This window comes from Dipodomys merriami, unplaced genomic scaffold (assembly GCF_024711535.1).
Source record: "Dipodomys merriami isolate MVZ:Mamm:240054 unplaced genomic scaffold, mDipMer1.0.p SCAF_22, whole genome shotgun sequence".
Lineage (NCBI taxonomy): Eukaryota > Metazoa > Chordata > Mammalia > Rodentia > Heteromyidae > Dipodomys > Dipodomys merriami.
The window spans coordinates 39,634-59,957 of NW_027203604.1; the positions used below are offsets into that span (position 1 = coordinate 39,634).

Here is a 20,324-nt window from a genome sequence, read left to right on the forward strand (position 1 = left end):
GTGACTGAAGTTTAATTTATGACAACAGTAATTTATGACACGGTTTCTGAGTATTTAAAGTTCAGCATTGAGTCCTATTGCTCAGGAAAAAAAAAGATGAGTTTCAAAATACGTTCATCGACAGTGTACTTGGTTGTCCTAGTAATGGAAATATATTGTGAGATATATATATTGTGCTTAAGAATGAGCAAAGAAGCCAGGTGCCGGTGGCTCATGCCTGTAATCCTAGCTACTCAAGAGGCTGAGATCTGAGGATCATGGTTCAAAGCCAGCCCAGGCAGAAAAGTCCATGCGACTCTTATCTCCAATAAACCACTAGAAAACCGGAAGTGGCTCAATGGCTCAGTGGTAGAGCGCTCGCCTTGAAACAGCGCAGGGACAGTGCCCAAGCCCAGAGTTCAAGCCCCACGACCGACCAAAAAACAAAAAAAATGAGCAAAGAAAGTGGTTTCTTGAAATGGAATTTATTGATGAAGGTGCTATGTTATTGAAGAAAGGATTTAGAATAATTACAAGTTGTTGATTTATATTTAAATTGTAATTTAGTAATAGTAACTGATTATTATTAACCATGTATTCGTTGATAAAGCAGTGGCAGAATTTGAGGGGATGATACCAATTTTGAAAGTTCTGTGGGCAAACTGCTATCAGATACCACCACATGGTAATGTAGCAATATAGGGATTTGCATAGGTAAAGTATTTAAAGTGAAAAAAATAAAGTAGATGTTTTAACATTTTTCTTTACAGAACTTAGGAAAGATTGAGGATGTGGATGGAGATGTTAGTTGAGGATTGAGTTCTTAGAAATACTTAAGTATATGCTGGATTAGAGAAAAAAGAAGCATGTATGAGAGAATTGATGAAGAAGGGAGAGAGGTGTGTTAGCCTCTAATTTGAGAAAACAGAGGTGTGGGTAACTTCTTTAACATAGTGAGGTTCTAAGGAGATAGTCTAGGGAGAGGCAGTTGCTTGCTGGTGGTTCACAGTTGTAATCCTAACTAGTTAGGTTAGGAGGCTGAGATCTAAGGATTATGGTTCAAATCCAGAGGGGCAGAGAATTTTATCACTAATTTAACCAGCAAAATGCTGTCCTGGAGGTGTGGCTCAAGTGAATGAAAAAAGTTAAATGAAAGCACAAAGTCCTGAATTTAAAGCCCCACCCAGTATACACACATACATACACATACAAATTCTAGGAAAATTTGAAAATTTCTCTGGCCTCAGTTCTCCCCTTTCTTACTCACTTTCTGTGGTTGCAGGCAGGTAGAATGGTAGAAGTTTATGCTAGCTATTCAGGGCCTGAGATAAGATTTGGCAAGAGTAACGGATGGCTTTGAGACCCTAATTCTGATGTATAATGAAACAGAAGCATATTCCCCAGTAGTGTTCAGCATCTTAGGAATAACAAAGTACAACTTCATAGCAATCCTCTTTGGGGGATTTGTCACATAATGAAGTGTGCAAAGAGCTTGAGGAAATATATGAACAGTAGTTCTATGAGGTTTTTGTGTGTGGAAAGGCTATAAGATAAATGGAAGATAGGACATTAGACATCCCATTAATAAAGGGGGAGATATTGTGAGTTATTTTACTCTGAAGAACTTAACTGCCCTCTCAACAGATCAGGAAGAGCTTTTTTTTTCCCCTCTTGGTCGTGGGGCTTGAACACTGGGCCTGGGCGCTGTCCGTTAGCTCTTCAGCTCAAGGCTAGCGCTCTACCACTTGAGCCACAGTGCCACTTCCGGCTTTTTCTGATTATGTGGTGCTGAGGAATTGAACCCAGGGTCTCATGTGTACAAGGCAAGCACTCTACCACTGAGCTGCCTTCCCAGCCCCAGGAAGAGCTTTGAAAAATTTGAGTGGCTGGTTCCCTAATTCAGAACTTACCAATCATAGCTGGGCGCCGGTGGCTCACGCTGTAATCCTTGCTACTCAGGAGGATCGCACTTTAAAGCTATCCTGGGCAGGAAAGTCCGTGAAGCTCTTATCTCCAATAAACCATCAGAAAACTGGAAGTGGCATTGTAGCTCAAGTGGTAGAACACCAGCCTTGAGCTGAGGAGCTGAGGGACAGCGCCCCGGCCCAGAGTTCAAGGCCCATGACGGATTCCCCCCCCCCCCCCAAAAAAAAAGAACTTACCAATCAGGACTGGGATGTGGAAAGGTGGTCTCATAAATTGTGAAGCTTGTTATGAAGGAATATTTGTAGGATTACCTTAGATGAATTTTAATATTTCGAACATGCCTTAATGTTCCAATGTGAAAGCAAAAGCAGATAAATAAAAAACCAGTTTTTTTGGTTGTTTTACTAAGGGGTTTTGATTGTACATGTTTCAGAACACTTTCTTGCTCTTATTTTTGTTGGTCTGATTAATGAGGAGTATAGTTAGAGAATGGGACCTAGCTCTTTGATGGTTATATTCTTTTTTGTGTGTGTGGGGGGTCATGGGGCCTGAACTTTGGGCCTAGGCGCCGTCCCTCAGCTCTTCAGCTCAAGACTAGTGCTCGGCCACTTGAGCCACAGAACTGCTTCCAGGTTTTTCTGCTTATGTGGTGCTGAGGAATCAAACCCAGGGCCTCATGCATGCAAGGCAAGCGTTCTACCACTGAGCCACCTTTCAGCCCAGTTCCATTCTTTTGTTGTTGTTGGGTTTTTTCCCCTTCAGTTTCTTTCCTCCTTGTTTTTTTTTCTTTCCTCCTTTTGACATGATCAGTATCATCTATTCCTCATGTTTATATTTCTTTTCTGATGTTCTTAACCTTTGTTCTCTTGTAATTCTATAATGCTGGTTCTCATTTGGATCATTCTCTCTTCCGGTATTTTGTTTTGTTTTGTTTTGCAAACATTTCTCTCTCTCTCTTTTTTTTTTTTCCTTTTGGGTCTGGTCGTGGGGCCTGAACTCTGGGCCTGGCGCTGTCCTTCAGCTCTTCAGCTCAAAGCTCAGCGCTCTACCACTTGAGCCACAGTGCCACTTCTGGCTTTTTTCCTTTTGCTTATGTGGTGCTGAGGAATTGAACCCAGGGCCTCATGCATGCAAGGCAAGTGCTCTACCAAGCCACCTTCCCAGCCCATGTATATATTATTTTTAACTGAGACTTAACTCCCTTAAGAGTTAAGACTAATTTTCTCATAAAGAGAAATGTTTGGGTTGGGAAGGTGGCTCTGGGTTCGATTCCTCAGCACCACATAAGCAAAAGGAAAAAAGTCGGAAGTGGCTGTGGCTCAAGTGGTAGAGCGCTAGCCTTGAGCTGAAGAGTTGAGGGACAGCACCCAGGCCCAGAGTTCAGGCCCCACAACCAGCCCGGCCCCCTCCCCACCCCCCCAAAAAAAAAATATATATATAGGGCTGGGAAGGTGGCTCAGTGTTAGAGTGCTTGCCTTGCATGCATGAGGCCCTGAGTTTGATTCCTCAGCACCACATAAGCAAAAAGAAAAAAGCCGGAAGTGGTGCTGTGGCTCAAGTGGTAGAGCGCTAGCCTTGAGCTGAAGAGCTGAGGGACAGTGCCCAGGCCCAGAGTTTAGGCCCCACGACCAGACCCCCCCCCAAAAAAAAAATATATATATATATACATAAAGTATATATGTTAACAATTACAAATACCACTGTATGAGTCTCACATTACATTACATACACTTTGCTGTTTCTTAGATTGAGAAATTGTGTGTATGTGTACACCAATACTAAATCTTGAACTCAAGAACTAGGACTCTATCCCTTAGCTTTTTTCACTCAAGCCAAGCCCTTTTATCACTTGAGCCACAGCTCCATGCTGGCTTTTGGGGATGTGCCTATTACCTTATTTACACAAATAAGAGGATTGGAAGCAGGCTGGCACATAAAGGAAGACACCATTTCAACCATAACCAACACAAAAATGTCTTTGGGAATGGCTCACGTGATTGAGCACCTGCCTAGTCAAGAATAAGGCCCTGAATATAACCTCCAGTACCACCAAAAAAGAAATGTTCACTGGAGTTACAAGCAAAGTTTAAGCAATTCATTCTAATAATTTTTTTTTTTTTTTGGGTCTGGTCGTGGGGCCTGAACTCTGGGCCTGGGCACTGTCCCTCACCTCAGCTCTTCAGCTCAAGGCTAGTGCTCTACCACTTGAGCCACAGTGCCACTTCCGGCTTTCTTTCTTTTTGCTTATGTGGTGCTGGGGAATGGAACCCAGGGCCTCATGCATGCAAGGCAAGTGCTCTACCACTGAGCCACCTTCCCAGCCCCCATTCTAATAATTTAAATATAAAGGTGATAGAGAAATTATGTCTGTACTTGTTATCAGAGTGGCATTTTTTAGCATTGAAGTAAGTTTTGAATTTATACTGTTTATTAAGTAAGTTTATTTACATCTTTATGATTCAGGCAGAAAAACAAGTAGAACCTGAGGAGGCAGGAATAGTGACAACAGCAACAGCATCTGTTAATCTGAAAGTGAGTCCTAAAAGAGGACGGCCTGCAGGTAGGATTATCGATGCTTAAGTATTCGTTTGGTTTGTGATGAATATTGTAATTCTTTACAGTGTTGGCTACCTCAGGTGTTTTCAAATTAAGTGAATAAGCAATTGATCATAGCCATTGGGTTAACTTATTGGCATGGATATAGATGGTGTTTGAAAAGTGAGTCATTAGGCAATTCCTTTGCTGTGAAAATATATTAAATGTACTTAAAACTAGGATGGACTGTAACATCAGTAGGTCATATAATCTTAGAGAACCACTATTGTATATGTAATATGTGTTTGACAAAAATATAGTCAGTATAAGACTGTAATGTAATGATTCCAAAGGAGATCTCGGTTTCTGCTTTGAGACAGAATATTTGAGTTTGAAATAATTCTTTGTTTTGCCCCCATTAAATCCTTACCAAATCATTTTAAGTGAGTCTGTTAGGAAGTTAAAACTTCTAGGAATAATATATTTATTTTACCTATTACTTATAGAGAGGTGTAAGATTTCCAAATGGAGTCATAAAGAATGAAAAACAGCATGTGTTTTAACTGCTGTTAAGATTTGTAATTACTGTATTTTGTGTTCATATATATAGTATGCTAAGCATAGTTAATATTTTAATTACTTTAGTCTATTTATTTGTATATTCATAATATGCTTTGTATTCCCTCCCTTCCCTCCCTCCCTTCCTCTCTTCCTCCCTTCCTTTCTTCTCCTTGAACAATCTGGATGCTGTCCCTGGGCCTCTTTGTGTTTTAAGGCTAGTGCTCTACCACTTGAGCCACACCTCCATTTCCAGCTTTTTCTGAGTAGTTCATTGGAGATAAGAGTCTCATGGACTTTTCTGCCTTGGCTGGCTTCAAACCTCGATTCTCAGATCTCAGTTTCCTGAGTAGCTAGGATTACAGGCATGAGCCATCAGCACCCAGCTTAGTATTTTCTTTATTTGTCAAATTGGAAATAATCTTGAAAAGCTCTTGACTAATATGAAGGAAATAAAGCCTAGCCAAAATAGAACTGTTTTTTTTCTACTTCATAATAAGATTTTTACTGAAAAAAGTTAACAACAGACCACATATACCACAGTGATTCCATTAAGGTTATATGGCCTATTGACATCATATATGCCATACTAGTTTGTGTTTACTAGCAAGTGAACAAAAGGATTGAGATTTACTTATGTAATATTTTGGAATTCATTCTTGTATTAAATTGTGTTAGAAAAGTGAGTTCTGATTCACTTCCAAAGATATTTGTGTAAATATACATTATATGTACATGAGTGTTAATTATAAATGATAACTTCCTGAAATTGCGTTTTGTTGCTGCTAAAATAGCAATTAAAAATGTTTTAAACCCTCTCAGACTTAATAAGGACAATTCGAATATAACTCTATATCTATAAATTGTTTACTGTTTCTCATTTGATCCATAGTACGACATTGTTTCTAAAACTTGCAAGTAATTGAATCTGTAATCTGCTAAATAAATATATATAGTATGTATCATTTGTAATCATTCTATGTGATATTTGCAATTTTAAAGGGAAATTGGTAATGGTCTTTTTCCCCACATGAATATTAGCCACTGAAGTCAAGATTCCAAAACCAAGAGGCAGACCTAAAATGGTAAAACAGCCCTGTCCTTCAGAGAGTGACATGTGAGTTTATTTTAATGTATAATTACTTAATAAATTAAAACTTGGACTGTAAATGTACATTGATCACTTTTCATTTTTACCAGTTTTTTCTTGTTTTTTTTTTTTTAGGTCCGGTTGTGGGGCCTGAACTCTAGGCCTGGGCGCTGTCCCTCAGCTCTTCAGCTCAAGACTAGCGCTCTACTACTCTTGAGCCACAGCGCCACTTCCGGCTTTTTTCTTTTTTGCTTATGTGGTGCTGAGGAATCAAACCCAGGGCCTCAGGCATGCAAGGCAAGCGCTCTACCACTGAGCCACCTTCCCAGCCCCAGTTTTTTCTTGTTTTATAGAGTATTGCTCTATAGCTATTGTGTTACTATTTTGATACTTTAAAAAATTATGGGGTAGGGGAAACAAAAATTTTTGAAAAGAATGAAAACTGGTAGGGAATAAAAATCTGTTTATCTTTATTGGACTAATTGATTTTCTTGGTATATAAAGATAAAAATTTACTTTGGTAAAGTAATATGCTGAAGAATTTCATAATGCAATGTTCACTCCTTTTAGATTCTCTGGAATAGGTGATTTATTTAAAAACAGTATGGAAGGGCTGGGAAGGTGGCTCAGTGGTAGAATGCTTGCCTTGCATGCTTGAGGCCCTGGGTTCGATTCTCAGCACCACATACGCAGAAAAAGCCGGAAGTGACACTATGGCTCAGGTGGTAGAACACTAGCTTTGAGCTGAAGAGCTGAGGGACAGTGCCCAGGCCCAGAGTTCAGGCCCACAACTGACTAAAAAAATAAAAATAGTTTTGAAATGCTGGGCATTGGTGGCTCACGCTTGTAATCCTAGCTCCTCAAGAAGCTGAGATCTGAGGATCACGATTGAAAGCTAGCCCGGGCAGGAAAGACTCTTTATCTCCAATAACCACCAGAAAACCAGAAGTGGTACTGTGGGTCAAGTGGTAGAGCACTAGCCTTGAGCTGAAGAGCTGAGCGCGCCCAGACCGAGTTCAAGCCCCACAACCGACCCCTCTCCCATACCCCCCCCCCAAAAAAAAACCAACAATATGGTTTGATGACTGCAGTGAGATTGTAGGTAACAGTCACTTATAGGAAGGAAATCTTAAATTCTAGGAATATATTGTGAGGTCTTCCTATTTTAGCATTTCCTGGTTGAATCTTGTTTTTCCTTGGGAGTATGCTGTATCAGCCCCATCTCCATGACTTTTTGCTGATTCCTGTGGAGATTCTCTGCTTTTTCACTGTCATCTAGAGTTGCATCTGACATGTAGGAAAACATTTTTCTTATCCACTGAGTAGTTTTTTTCAGCCCAGTGTTCCTATTTAGAGCTCATTTTCTCTGGATACAAACTGGGGAGTGTTTCTTATTGAGAGCTCACTTTCTCTTGATACAAACTGTGTCATTTTTGGTAGTACACGACTTCATCATCATCATCATCATCATTATTATTTATTATTATTATTATTTTGGTCAGCTTCCTTGACAATGGTCTCATTTCTAAGGTATCCTCAGATGTGCTTATCTTTTTGTACTTTAATTATAGATACGTTGAATTTATAGGTTTTTATGTGAGAAATCAACCATTAGGAACCTTGAAAAATTAAGCCAGCCCATTTTGAATTAAATCTGACAGTCATACCCTTGATCTGAACTCTGACACCAGACTGAATTTAAAAATCCTATATCCTTTAGGATCTTGAAACAATTGGGCTGTGAATGTGGCTTAATGGTAGAGTGCTTGCCTAGCATGCATGAAGTCCTGGGTTTGATTTCTCAGTACTACATACACAGAAAAAGCTGGAAATGGCACTGTGGCTTCAAGTGCTTACCTTGAGCAAAAGAAGATCAGGAACGTTGCTCAGGTCCTGAGTTCAAGCCCCAGGACTGGCAAAAAAAGAAACTATTCTTTAACAAATTTTTTTTTTTTTGGTTGGTTGTGGGGCCTGAACTCTGGGCCTGGGTGCTGTCCCTCAGCTCTTCACCTCAAGGCTAGCGCTCTACCACTTGAACCATACATAGTACCACTTCCCGCTTTTTCTGCTTATTTAGTGCAGAGGAATCAAACCCAGGGCCTAATGCATGCAAGGCAAGTGCTACCTTCCCAGCCTCTCACTCTTGTTTTTAAAAAGCCTGGTGATGATCTAGTTAAGCTGATTCAAACTATCAATATTCTAATTTTAATCATCCCAAGCCATGAGGGCTGAATACATCTCATACATCTCAAAGCTCTGGTTTTACTGATGGAATAATATCTTTGTAAAGGAGCTCAGGAGGGCTGGGAATGTGGCTCAGTGGTAGAATGCTTGCCTCGCATTTTTTTTTAAAGGAGCCATGGAGGGGTAGCTCGGGTAGCTCACTTAGTTGAACATTTGCTCAGCCTGCATGAGGACCTGAGTTCAATAAACGGCATTGAAAAAAATTAATAAATGAGGATTTCCATTTTATCTGATCCATAGTGAATGGCATGTTTTAGATTTTTTGATTGTGTTACTAGTTTTTTTTTTTTTTTTTGGGTCCGGTCGTGGGGCCTGAACTCTGGGCCTGGGCGCTGTCCCTCAGCTCTTCAGCTCAAGGCTAACACTCTACCACTTGAGCCACAGCGCCACTTCCGGCTTTTTTCTTATGTGGTGCTGAGGAATCGAACCCAGGGCCTCGAGCATGCAAGGCAAGCGCTCTACCACTGAGCCACCTTCCCAGCCCCTGTGTTACTAGTTTTGAGAGCGAAATTTAGTATTTTGTGTTACTGGGGCTTGAACTCAGGGCCTCCTCCTGCCAGTATTCTACCTTTCCATTTGAGCCCTAGGGCTTTCGTTTTTTAACATTTTTCTGAGCTAAGGTCTTAAATTTTTGTCTCAGCTAGAATTAAAGGATTTACTTTGGTTTTAACAAAAACAATTTGTGGGGCTTGAACTGGGGGACCTTGGTTCTCCTGTCTTTAGCTTTTCACTCAAAGATGGTACTCTGCTACTTGAGCCACAGCTCCACTTCTGGCTTTTTGGTAGTTAATTGGAGATAAGATAATTAGACTTTTCTTCCCTGATTGCTTAGGAACTGCAGTATTCACATCTCCTGTTCTCCTTATTTTTCAGATAGGGTTACTCTTTAATCTTGTGGCTGGTCTCAAACCTTAATCCTGTTACAACTTTTCAAGTAGCTAAAGTTTTCTGGCCCTATAGTGAGGTTTTGTTTTGTTTAGACTAAATAATCCTAAAATCCAATAGCTTACAACATTACATCTTGAGTCAGCTGGATGTTGTCCTTAGTTACTATTGATTGTAAATTTGGGCACTAAGTGGAATAAAAGGCTAGATTTAGAAATTGAGAAATATTGGTTGTAAGTTACTGAGATCTTTGGATGTGTTGAGGGGTGTCTTTGGCATAACAACTCAGAACCTGTGTAGTCTCTGGGCTTATTTGCTCAAGGCTAGCACTCCACCACTTGTCACAGTTCCACTTCCAGTTTTTTTGGTGCTACTAGTTGCAGATAAGAGTGTCCTTGGCTTTCCTGCCCAGCTTGTTTCAAACTATAATCTTCAGATCTCAGCCTTCTGAGTAGCTAGGATTACTAATGTGAGCCGCTGGATCCTGGTGCCACGGAGTGTTTGGATTTGTTTTTAAATTGACATAATCAAACTAATTTTATTAGTATAATTTGAACTAGTACAAAGATAATCAAATTAATTTTTATTAGTATCACTTGAACTAATGCAAAGAGAAATGTTCATGAGTCTGTAATTCAGGGAAGGTGTGGCAAGAAGGATCATTTGGAAAAAGCAGTTGATGATGTACTGAATTCTTTGCTTTAATACGGTTTGTAAAACCTTGAAAAACAATCTCTTATGATTTTATGATAGTATTTTATGTTGCTCAGGTTGATCCCAAAATCCTGGGCACAAATGATCCTGTCTCAACTCACCTGGACTAGCTGGAACTACAAGCACAGACGACCACACCTAACTTAACTTTTTTTGGTGATCATAAGGTCATCTCATACCTGTTGAAACATGTACTATTATAACAATGAGCTATAATGCAGCTTCAGAATTTTGAGACATAGGCCTAAAAGTCACTTAAAATGCTACATATTTTGATGTATAGGTATTATAATTTTAAAGATCTTTTCCATATCTATGTTTATGCTTTGAAGAGGGGGTGAAGAGGGGGCAGGCATCCTTGAGCTTGAACTTGGGCCTGGGCACTCTCCCTGAACTTTTATGCTTAAGGCTAGTACTGCACCATTTGAGCCACAGCTCAACGTCCAGCTTTTTGGGGGTGTAGGGGTTTAATTGGAGATTAGAGTTTCTCAGACTTTTCCTGCCTGGGCTGAATTCAAATAGCAATCTTCAGGTCTCAGCCTCCGGAATAGTTAGGATTATAGATATTGGCACCTGGCTTAGATTTATGCTTTAAAAAACTGACACCTGGTCCAGTTATAGAGTGCTTATCTAGCATACATGAGATGCCCTGGGCTTGGTCCTTAGCATCCACCAGATGTAATATCAAACGCCCTTGAGGTCAGTAGATTTGGAATTGAGATTATAGAGCTTATTATACAACTTTTGCAACTTTATTTTCTAAGTTTTCAAGTGTGGAAGCAACTGGAGGTCGTTTTCAGCTCTAAAATTCATTGGTTTAATTGTATAATTTGTGGAAATTTTAATAAAATTCCATGGACAGTTTTTTAAAAAGGCATTAAGTTGAAATGTGTACAAAGGAACTACTCTAATTATACATAAATGCCATGGATATGTTAGCATATAGTTCATTTGATGTTCGTAGAGCTTCTATCTGCTATTCAAATTTGCATAAACATTAGCGAGCAGTGATTAAATACTAAAGCAAGTCAGTAATTTTTTAGCGATGTTTATGAAATCAAGTGCTCATGGAAAACTTGGTTGCTATTCTGCTCACCACTGTTAGATACTGTGCTTTAACTGACTAGCCATAGTTATCATTATATGCTTAAGACCTTTTCTTTGAGGGCTTGAAGGTTGTTCAAATGATAGAATACTAGCCTAGCAAATGTGAGGCCCTGAGTTCAAGTCCTAATACCTCAAAAAAACCCAAGAGTACTTCTTTGAATTTCAATATAGTTGTGTTAGATTTCACTTCTACAGTTTTATTTTTTTCCCAGCTTTTAAGGCAATACTCACTTGTACAAATATATAGAATATAACTCCATAAATTGAAGCTGGGTGAATCTTGGTGGAAGAACATGTGCCTGGCATACACAAGGGCCTGTTTCCAATTCCCAGCACCAAAAGAACAGTTTATATGCTGTGGTATCCTAGGATTAAAAACAGTTCCTTGGTGCACAAGGAACTTACTATTTTTCTGAACAAATGAATCATATTAAAAGAAGCTTGGAAAGTGGAGAACTCTGTTTCTATCAACCTTAGAAAGTGGAGAACTTTGTTTCTATCAACCTTAGTGTCTCTATAATCTCAAATGTTTTAATTAATACCAAGAGGCTATTTTGTTACAGTATTCTTCTATGATATGGTACGACACCATTTTACATGAAGCTGTTTGTTTTTACATAGCAGTATTGCTATAATTCATTTCTGAAATACTTGATGATGAATTCAGATGAAAGACAAACTCACTTTCCATTGTTGGACTCTTAAAAATAGGATCCCCGAGGAAGACAAAAGTAAGAAAAAGGGGCAAGAGGAAAAACCACCTAAGAAGCAGCTTAAAAAGGATGAAGAGGGACAGAAGGAAGAAGATAAACCAAGAAAAGAACCAGACAAAAAGGAAGGAAAGAAAGAAGTTGAGTCAAAAAGGAAAAATTTAGCTAAAACAGGCGTTACTTCAACATCTGATTCTGAAGAAGAAGGAGATGATCAAGAAGGTGAAAAGGTAGAATGTTTATATACCATATAAAAATTGTTTTATTTTTGGGTTTCTGATGCAGTTTTTAATCTTTGCCTGGAAAGCTTTTACTATTTTTACAAAAGTTAACCTGGGTCTATTTCTGAATAGACATTAAAAAAACTTTTTCCTTTATATTTGATTCTAAATTGAACTTGCCCTTCCATAATTATGATTTGGAAATGTTCCAATAATCTACTTACCTAAAACCACCAGAACTAAGTCAAGTTGGCTGTGACCAGGACAACAAAGGTTAAAAGGTATATTTATGTATTTGTTTTGTTTTATTTTGTAGTACTGTCTTTGAACTTGTGGCCTTGTATTTGCTAGCTATGCCTCAAGCCTGCAGAGTTTTAAATTTTACCCCAGGAAATCCTCCTCATCATTCCTGTTATATCAGTGATGTGTAACTATTTGGATGCCATTCAGGAATCTTACTAAAGCCATGTGTCAGCCGGGGACCAGTAGCTCACATCTGTAATCCTAGCTACTCAGGAGGCTGAGATCTAAGGGTGGGATGTTCAAAGCCACCTTGGGCAGGAAAGTCTATGAGACTTTTCTCTCCAATTAACTATCAGAAAACCAGATGTAGAGTTGTGACTCAAAGTAGTAGAGCACTAGCCTTGACTGAAAAAGCTCAGGAACAGTGCCCATGCCTTGAGTTCAAGCCCCATGACCAGCAACTAAAAAGCTATGTATCCTTTTGTTTTTTAAAAACATGCACACACAAAACCCCCACAATTTTGTGCTTAGCCTTCAGAATGTATAGATCCAAGTCACAGATACGTTTTATTTGTTGAGGGGGTTTCAATTGAACATGTCCATTTATGTGTACAATTGCTCAGTTGAGTTACATGGATTATTTAGCCTCTCACTGTATCATCCCCTTTCTGATTTTTGTCTTTTTTTTTTTTTTTGGTCCAGTTGTGGGGCCTGAAGTCTGGGACTGGGCGCTGTCCCTCAGCTCTTCAGCTCAAGGCTCCACCACTTGAGCCACAGCGCCACTTTTTTTTTTTTTTTTTTTCTGCTTGTGTGGTACTGAGGAATTGAACCCAGGGTCTCATGCATTCAAGGCAAACACTCTACTACTGAGCCACCTTCCCAGCCCCTTGTGTTCTTCCTTTCTTAATTTTTCTTTTCTTTGTTGGTCAATTGTGGGGCCTGAACATTGGGCCTGGGCACTGTCTCTCAGCTCTTCAGCTCAAGGTTAGCGCTCTACCACTAGAGTCACAGTACCACTAACGGCTTTTTCTGCTTATGGGGTGCTGAGAATCAAATCCAGGGCCTCATGCATGCTAGGTAAGCACTCTACCATGAGCCACCTTCCCAGCCCCCTTTGTCTCATATATTAATATTTTAGAAACCAAAAAATTTTAACTGAGTAGTATGCCTATTCAAATTAAAACACTGCACTGAGTCAGATAGTCTGCTGTACTTTAAAAGCAATCACATAGATGCCTGGACAAAAAGTTGCCTATTCCACAGTCATAAAAGTATTTCTCCCTAAAAATTACTTCCCCTCAAAAAGTTTTAACTAGTGCTACTATACTAGTCACTGACTCAATACTTACCCAAGTCCTAATTCTCAAATAAAACAGAAGAGAAAGGGTGGAAGAAACTTTCAGACTGCTCACAGGAGGAATCTGCTGAAAGGCCAACATGAGAAAGAAGCAGCAGATCGAAAACGCAAGCAAGAGGAACAAATGGAAACCGAGCAGTAAGTATTTTTTATTTGCTAAAACTTGCGTTCTTCCTTAAGGCTAGCATGAAAATTTTTAAACAGTAGACTTTACTTTTCCAGAGTTTTTGAAGCCTTTTAGACTCACTTTTCCCATGTTAGAAAAAGCTTCCATACATATATTTCAGGCTTCACTGTTTTCTGAAAATGAAATTCACTGAGGCAGAAAACTATTTTTTAATTTGGAGTATAGTTTTTAACTTCTAGTGGTTTGCAGAAAATATACTCATCCTGTGCTGTTTGTATAATATACTTAGTATAAGAAGATTGGCAGTAATAATGTTGGTGGAGAAAGAAAGCAGGAAATACTCTTTTTGGTTATACCACCAGCAAGCCTACCCCTAAAGACCAGCAAAAAAACCTAAAGCACAGCTGGAAGTCCAGAAAGTCAGTAAAAGTAAATAAAAATATTTTATAAGGTTTGCATTTGATGTGTGCAATATAAATCAAGCTCAATTTTGTTCCCTTTGTTTTAATACTTGGAGAACAGTATATACTTACCATGGGGAATTCTTCCCCTTTATTATATAATTTAATGGGAAAGTGATAGCAATGAAAATGATTAGACTTCATGTCTTTTTATTACATTTGTTTTCCTAGTAACCTTTATACTGTCATTTCTGAGTTCTTTCTCTAAAATACTTACTCTGTGAAGTGTCTTCCACTCTGATCAAACTTTGCTTTTTTGTTCTTACTTAGTGGAGGTAATTTTAAAAATATGCTCCAGGTCATACTGAGACAATATGAGCAATGAAGCTCTAATCATAATTTTGTTTTTCTTTATATAATGCATCCCTATGCCAAAAGCCAAGTACATTGACTGCTTCCTAGTTGTTTGGAGGACATATAAGCAGTTTCAGCTACTTGAGGGAGTAATTGAAAATTAAATCTCACAAAAATGTTACTCCCAGTAATGTTAGATTTGGACCACTTACATGTATTAGTTTTTTGTTACCTATCCCTTTCTATCTTTCCACTGAAAAGTTGTTGGACTGTTTGTTGCTTTTAACGTCATTGTGTTCCCCAAATTAGTTGTTGCTTAGTAAATCTAGCCCAATCTTCTTTCAGTATCTCAGTTTTCTTTATGTATTTCAGCTTCTTTTGAATGTCCTCCAATGTGACTTTCTCGAATTCTAATATTTGTGTTTTCTTTCCTTCTCCTGTTATTACAAAACTTTGTACTTGGACAGTTTTGCTCTGTAAAGCATTTCAGATGCATCTTGTGTGAAATGCATTATGCAAAATAAAGTTTATTGTATTGTATTCCCAGCCAAACAACATGTAATCTACAGTAATAAAAAATATATCTCATTTTGGGCTCAAAGCATTAATCCAGTAACTGAAAAGAGAATACAAGTGGAGCAAACCAGAGATGAAGATCTTGAGACAGACTCATTGGACTGAATTTTCCCCTCCCCCCCCTTGATGGAAGAATGTTCCAGATTCTAAATTGAGGACTTCACTATTAATGGCATTATTACTGTGTTATGATTGTTAACAAAATTTCCTGTAAGGTACACACTACATATTAAGGTTGGCCATCATTCCTGTTTTTTTTTTTTTTTTTTTTTTAAACCAAGCTTAAGATGAAGCTTTGTGTTTGGAAGTTATAAGCGTAGATAAAGTTGGTGGTTGTACATTATTTCATTTAGAAAATATAAAAATTCGTTTTGTTTTGAAGCTAGATATTAAACTGGAATAGCTAAGAACTGGAATCCCTAAGAATGGGGCAGTTGTGCCCTTTCCTTGACATTTCTTTGTTGTTCACTTCTTTAGAATCTTGTTTTTTTTTTAATCCTGAGAGGTTAACCAGTAGACGTGTTAAGTACAATATGAAACTGTAACCAAAATTTTAAAATAAAGTTTTTTTTAAAAAAAAAACCTGATTTTTAGGTATTTTTTTTGTTCTTGTCTATTTTAATTGGTTCATAATATGGCCTGAGCTCTGAGCTATGGTATTAGAAATTAATATTGCAATTTTAAGTGGTTATTTTTGTGATTACACTGAAATGGTACCTTTTCATTTGTGAAATGGTATGTAAAATGGCTGTCATTTGATTTGTTGGCCTGTCCCTGATCTAATTAAAAATTAAAGAAATCACAGTACAATCGTAATGTAATATAGTTAATATTGAAGCCAAGTTCAAAACCCCTCAAACTGTCCTTTAAGTATATGGAAAATAATTCAGTTGGTCAATTTTGACCTTTTTAAAATGACTTTTGTTAATAGGTATTTTCTTAACTGTTGGAGCTTGCTTATCCATTGATCTTGAAACTAAACTTAACATCTATTGTTGGAAAGAGAATTTCACTCTGATAACTTCAAAATCATTTTGTGTTGTCACTAAAAAAAATTACATTTTCTGGGCACAAGAGGCTCATACATGTAAACCTAGCAAAGCAGAGATAGAAAGGATCTCAGTTTAATGTGCCTACATGGGCAAAATGTGAAATCTCATTGTAAGTGTGCTAGTTCACATCTATCATCCCAGATACCTGGGAATCTGAGATTGGGAGGACCAAGGGTTCCAGGCTACTCTTGACAGAAAAAAAAAGTTCATGAGATCCCAATATTAATAGAAAAGAAGTGGGGTGTGGTGGCATATGGCTGCCATCCCAGCTACAGAAGTATGGTTCACACCAGCTGAGGGTTAGGGTGGGAATGTGGAGTGAGACCCTATTTCCAAAATAACCCACAGCAAAAAGAGCTAGAGGCATGGCTTAAGTGGTAGGCCACCTGCCTAGTAAACACAAAGCCCTGAGTTCAAACCTCCATACCACCAAAATTTAAGAAGAGACTAAGTTTAGCATGTTCAAATTTTACTTATATTTATGCTAATGCATAGTTATGAAAACTAGTCAGATCCCTGTGGTCTAGAATATTAGTTTATGGAGATTTTTTTACATTTACATAGGGACAATAGGCACTTGGTAATTTTTATGGGTATTGGTAATAAGAGTCACAAGGTTCCATTGATTTGAAATATTTGTGTTAACATTTGATAGGCAGAATAAAGATGAAGGAAAGAAGCCAGAAGTTAAGAAAGTGGAGAAGAAACGAGGTTAGTTATTTCACTTTCTAAGATACATAAGATTCTAGTTACATACATAAATTCTATTGGGTTTGAACTTACATCTCATTTTTTGTGTATTCTCTACAAGTACACTTTTTCAAATCCTAGTGGATTTATATAAATTGAACTTTTCGGGTGAACTTTGAAGACTTTATATCAATGTTTGTTTAATGTCAGGTTTTTGTAACTGCCAGTACAAATCCCTTCAACTTATGCATAAGGTAAAGCAGATTATATTTTAGCTTGGTGCATAGTAGAGGAGTTCATTATTGGATACACATTTATTTTAGAAAAAGGAGCTATAGGGGAATTTTGTGCTTTGATGTAGCAAGTTGCCATGTATTCAAAATAGCAGGGTAACCTTACTTTGAGTTGCTTAGTAAAGATTACTAAGAAATTTTTTCTTTGCATTATGTTTTGCTGAGACTGTACAGAAATATTAGTTTGGGAAAAAACTATTTACTGTTTTTCACATACTTAAATTTATAGAAACATCAATGGATTCCCGACTTCAAAGGATACATGCTGAAATTAAAAATTCACTCAAAATCGATAATCTTGTAAGTGTTAAAACTACAGTGCTGCTTTAAGTTTTCTATTTCTTACATGATTGTAGAAATATGCAACTTTAGCATAAAAGGGATGACTGGTCATCTGTACTGCCTTGAGTTTATAAAAAAATCTTCAGAAATAGGTTATATATATGTATATGTATGTATATATATATATATATATATATATATACACACACACACACATATACTGTGATAACTGACAGTTATGACATTTTTGTTTCGCCTAAAGGATGTGAACAGATGCATTGAAGCCTTGGATGAACTTGCTTCACTTCAGGTCACAATGCAACAAGCTCAGAAACACACAGAAATGATTACAACACTGAAAAAAGTAAGTGGTTTCAACTCATAGGCTTCTAAAATTTTTTTCTCATTTTTTCAAAAGTATAAACTGATTAGGGAAAATCATGGTATTTATTATTTTCTCAGATACGACGATTCAAAGTTAGTCAAGTTATTATGGAGAAGTCTACAATGTTGTATAACAAGTTTAAGAACATGTTTTTGGTTGGTGAAGGAGATTCTGTCATCACACAAGTGCTGAATAAATCTCTTGCTGAACAAAGACAGCATGAGGAAGCAAATAAAACCAAAGACCAAGGAAAGAAAGGGCCAAACAAAAAGCTAGAAAAGGAACAAACAGGTATGTGTTAATGACTTTGAGGCTTGGGTTTTTAACTGAGGACTGCTTTTAAAAATGGTTTTGAGGGCTGGGAAGGTGGCTTAGTGGTACAGTGCTTGCCTTCCTTGCATGCATGAGGTCCTGGGTTCGATTCCTCAGCAACACATAAGCAAAAAGAAAAAAGCCAGAAGTGGCGCTCAAGTGGTAGAGCGCTAGCCTTGAGCTGAAGAGCTGAGGGACAGCGCCCAGGCCCACAACTGGACTCCCCCCCCCCAAAAAAAAATGGTTTTGATAACATTCAAACAATATACCTTCAGCGTGTGCCAGTAAGCTGGAAGAAGTGGATTTTGAAGAAACATAATATTCATATAACGAGGCTCTGTTACGCATTCATTGACCTTGAAATAGCCAAATAGTTCTGAATGAAGGTAATAGTGACTGGAGATGGTAATACTGCAGAGAAAGTGCTTATAGACAGTAAAAATTGATAAAGCTTACTGGTAAACAATTCATTATTATTGGTCAACATTCATTATGACACAAGAAATCTTGTCAGATGTACAAGAAACCCCAACAAGCCGGGCGCTGGTGGCTCTCGCCTGTAATCCTAGCAACTCAGGAGGCTGAGATCTGAGGATCGCGGTTCAAAGCCAGCCCGGGCAGAGACCGTGAGACTCCTATCTCCAATAAACCACCAGAAAACCGGAAGTGGCGCTGTAGCTCAAGTGGTAGAGTGCTCGCCTTGAGCTGAAGAGCTGAGGGACAGCGCCCAGGCCCAGAGTTCAAGCCCCACGACCGACAAAAAAAAAAAAAAAAAAAAAAAAAAGAAACCCCAACAAAACCTCTGTTAGACAAAATACTCTTGTGTCTTGTATCAGAATGCTGGAGAACCACATTTGCTCCCTCAACTGCTCTGATCCTTCTAACCAAAAAAAGTAGAGTAACCAAAATGTGGCATCAAAGTGGAGATAAGCTGTTGATATTACTGTTGTTGTTTATCACTGATGTGATGTTACTGTGCTGTTTTGTCATCCAGAGTACATTAGTTTTTCACTGTGCCAATGATATGTAATTTTCTTTCTTTTTTTTCTTTTTTTTTTTTTTTTACAGTTAACTGCTTCTGTGTAGATAAATATAAGAAAATAGTTGCTAATTAGTAGCACATAAAGGTAGTCACGGGGTCTGGAGGTATGGCTTATGTGGTAGAGTGCCTGTTGAGCAGGCAAGAATGACAATCAAATACTGTCAAAAACTTAATGTAGCTGGGCACCAGTCACTCATGCCTGTAATACTTAGGAGGCTAAGATCTAAGGATCTTGATTCAAATCCAGCCAGGGTAGGAAAGTCCATGAGACTTTGCTAACTCATGGTGGGGAGTCAGTCATTGGGATTGAACTCATGGCCTGGGTGCTAGCCTTGAGCTCTTTTGCTCTGGGCTAGTGCTCTACAACTTTGAGCCATGGCTCCACTTCCAGTTTTCTGGTGATTAATTGGAGGTAAGAATCTCATGGACTTTCTTGCCTTGCCTGGGCTGGCTTTGAACCATGATCCTCAAATCTCAGCCTCCTGAGCAGCTAGGATTACAGCCACCAGTGCTGGGCTCTGTGAGCCAGATTTAACCATGACTAGTCGTGAGCACAAAAATTTAGGGACAGCACCCAGGCCACAGGACCAGCACCAAAAAAAAAAAAAAAAGTTTAAAATGTAACCCTCCAAATCCCATGTTCCATAATCCAAAATAGTCTGCAATCCTAAAAACTTCTGGGTAAGCATTTTGGATATGTATACTTAATCGGTACATGATTATAATGGACTCTAAAAATCAAATTTCAAACTTTTTTATTTTAAACTTCCATTAGGGAATCAGGCCTGCTTAAAAATACGATGGGCAAGAAAGCTCCTGTGATTCACTTACTAGACAAAAAAATCCTATCAGGAAACACTAATGTTAACATTTTGTACTAAAATACTAATAATGATTATAAAATTTGTACTTGAGGGGCTGGGAAGGTGGCTCAGTGGTAGAGTGCTTGTCTTGCATGCCTGAGGCCCTGGGTTCGATTCCTCAGCACCACATAAGCAAAAAGAAAAAAGCCGGAAATGGTGCTGTGACTCAAGCGGTAGAGCACTAGCCTTGAGCTGAAGAGCTGAGGGACAGCGCCCAGGCCCAGAGTTCAGGCCCCAAGACCGGACCCAAAAACAAAACAAAAATTTGTACTTGAGTCATTTAAAAATCTGTATTTATGTAAAAAACTTGGAAGTAACATAGTAAACAGTTGTAACATTTTGTAGTCTGCTAGTAACAACTGTTAAATGAGTAATCAG

General features: G+C 38.3%; 1 protein-coding gene across 6 annotated transcripts in view; it reads left to right on the plus strand.

Moving 5' to 3' along the window:
- Positions 1-20,324, plus strand: part of Psip1 (PC4 and SRSF1 interacting protein 1) — a 47,361-nt gene that overhangs the window by 24,683 nt on the left and 2,354 nt on the right. For 3 of the 6 annotated variants that reach the window (XM_070033136.1, XM_070033135.1, XM_070033141.1), the window contains 8 exons: positions 4,369-4,465; positions 6,040-6,115; positions 11,750-11,978; positions 13,589-13,707; positions 16,735-16,790; positions 17,292-17,362; positions 17,607-17,708; positions 17,807-18,020. In XM_070033136.1, coding sequence (XP_069889237.1) covers positions 4,369-4,465; positions 6,040-6,115; positions 11,750-11,978; positions 13,589-13,707; positions 16,735-16,790; positions 17,292-17,362; positions 17,607-17,708; positions 17,807-18,020 — 964 coding nt within the window. Of the gene's footprint in view, positions 1-4,368; positions 4,466-6,039; positions 6,116-11,749; positions 11,979-13,588; positions 13,708-14,918; positions 15,299-16,734; positions 16,791-17,291; positions 17,363-17,606; positions 17,709-17,806; positions 18,021-20,324 lie in introns of those variants that run through there. The other 3 variants (XM_070033137.1, XM_070033139.1, XM_070033140.1) reach the window with 3 other exon arrangements.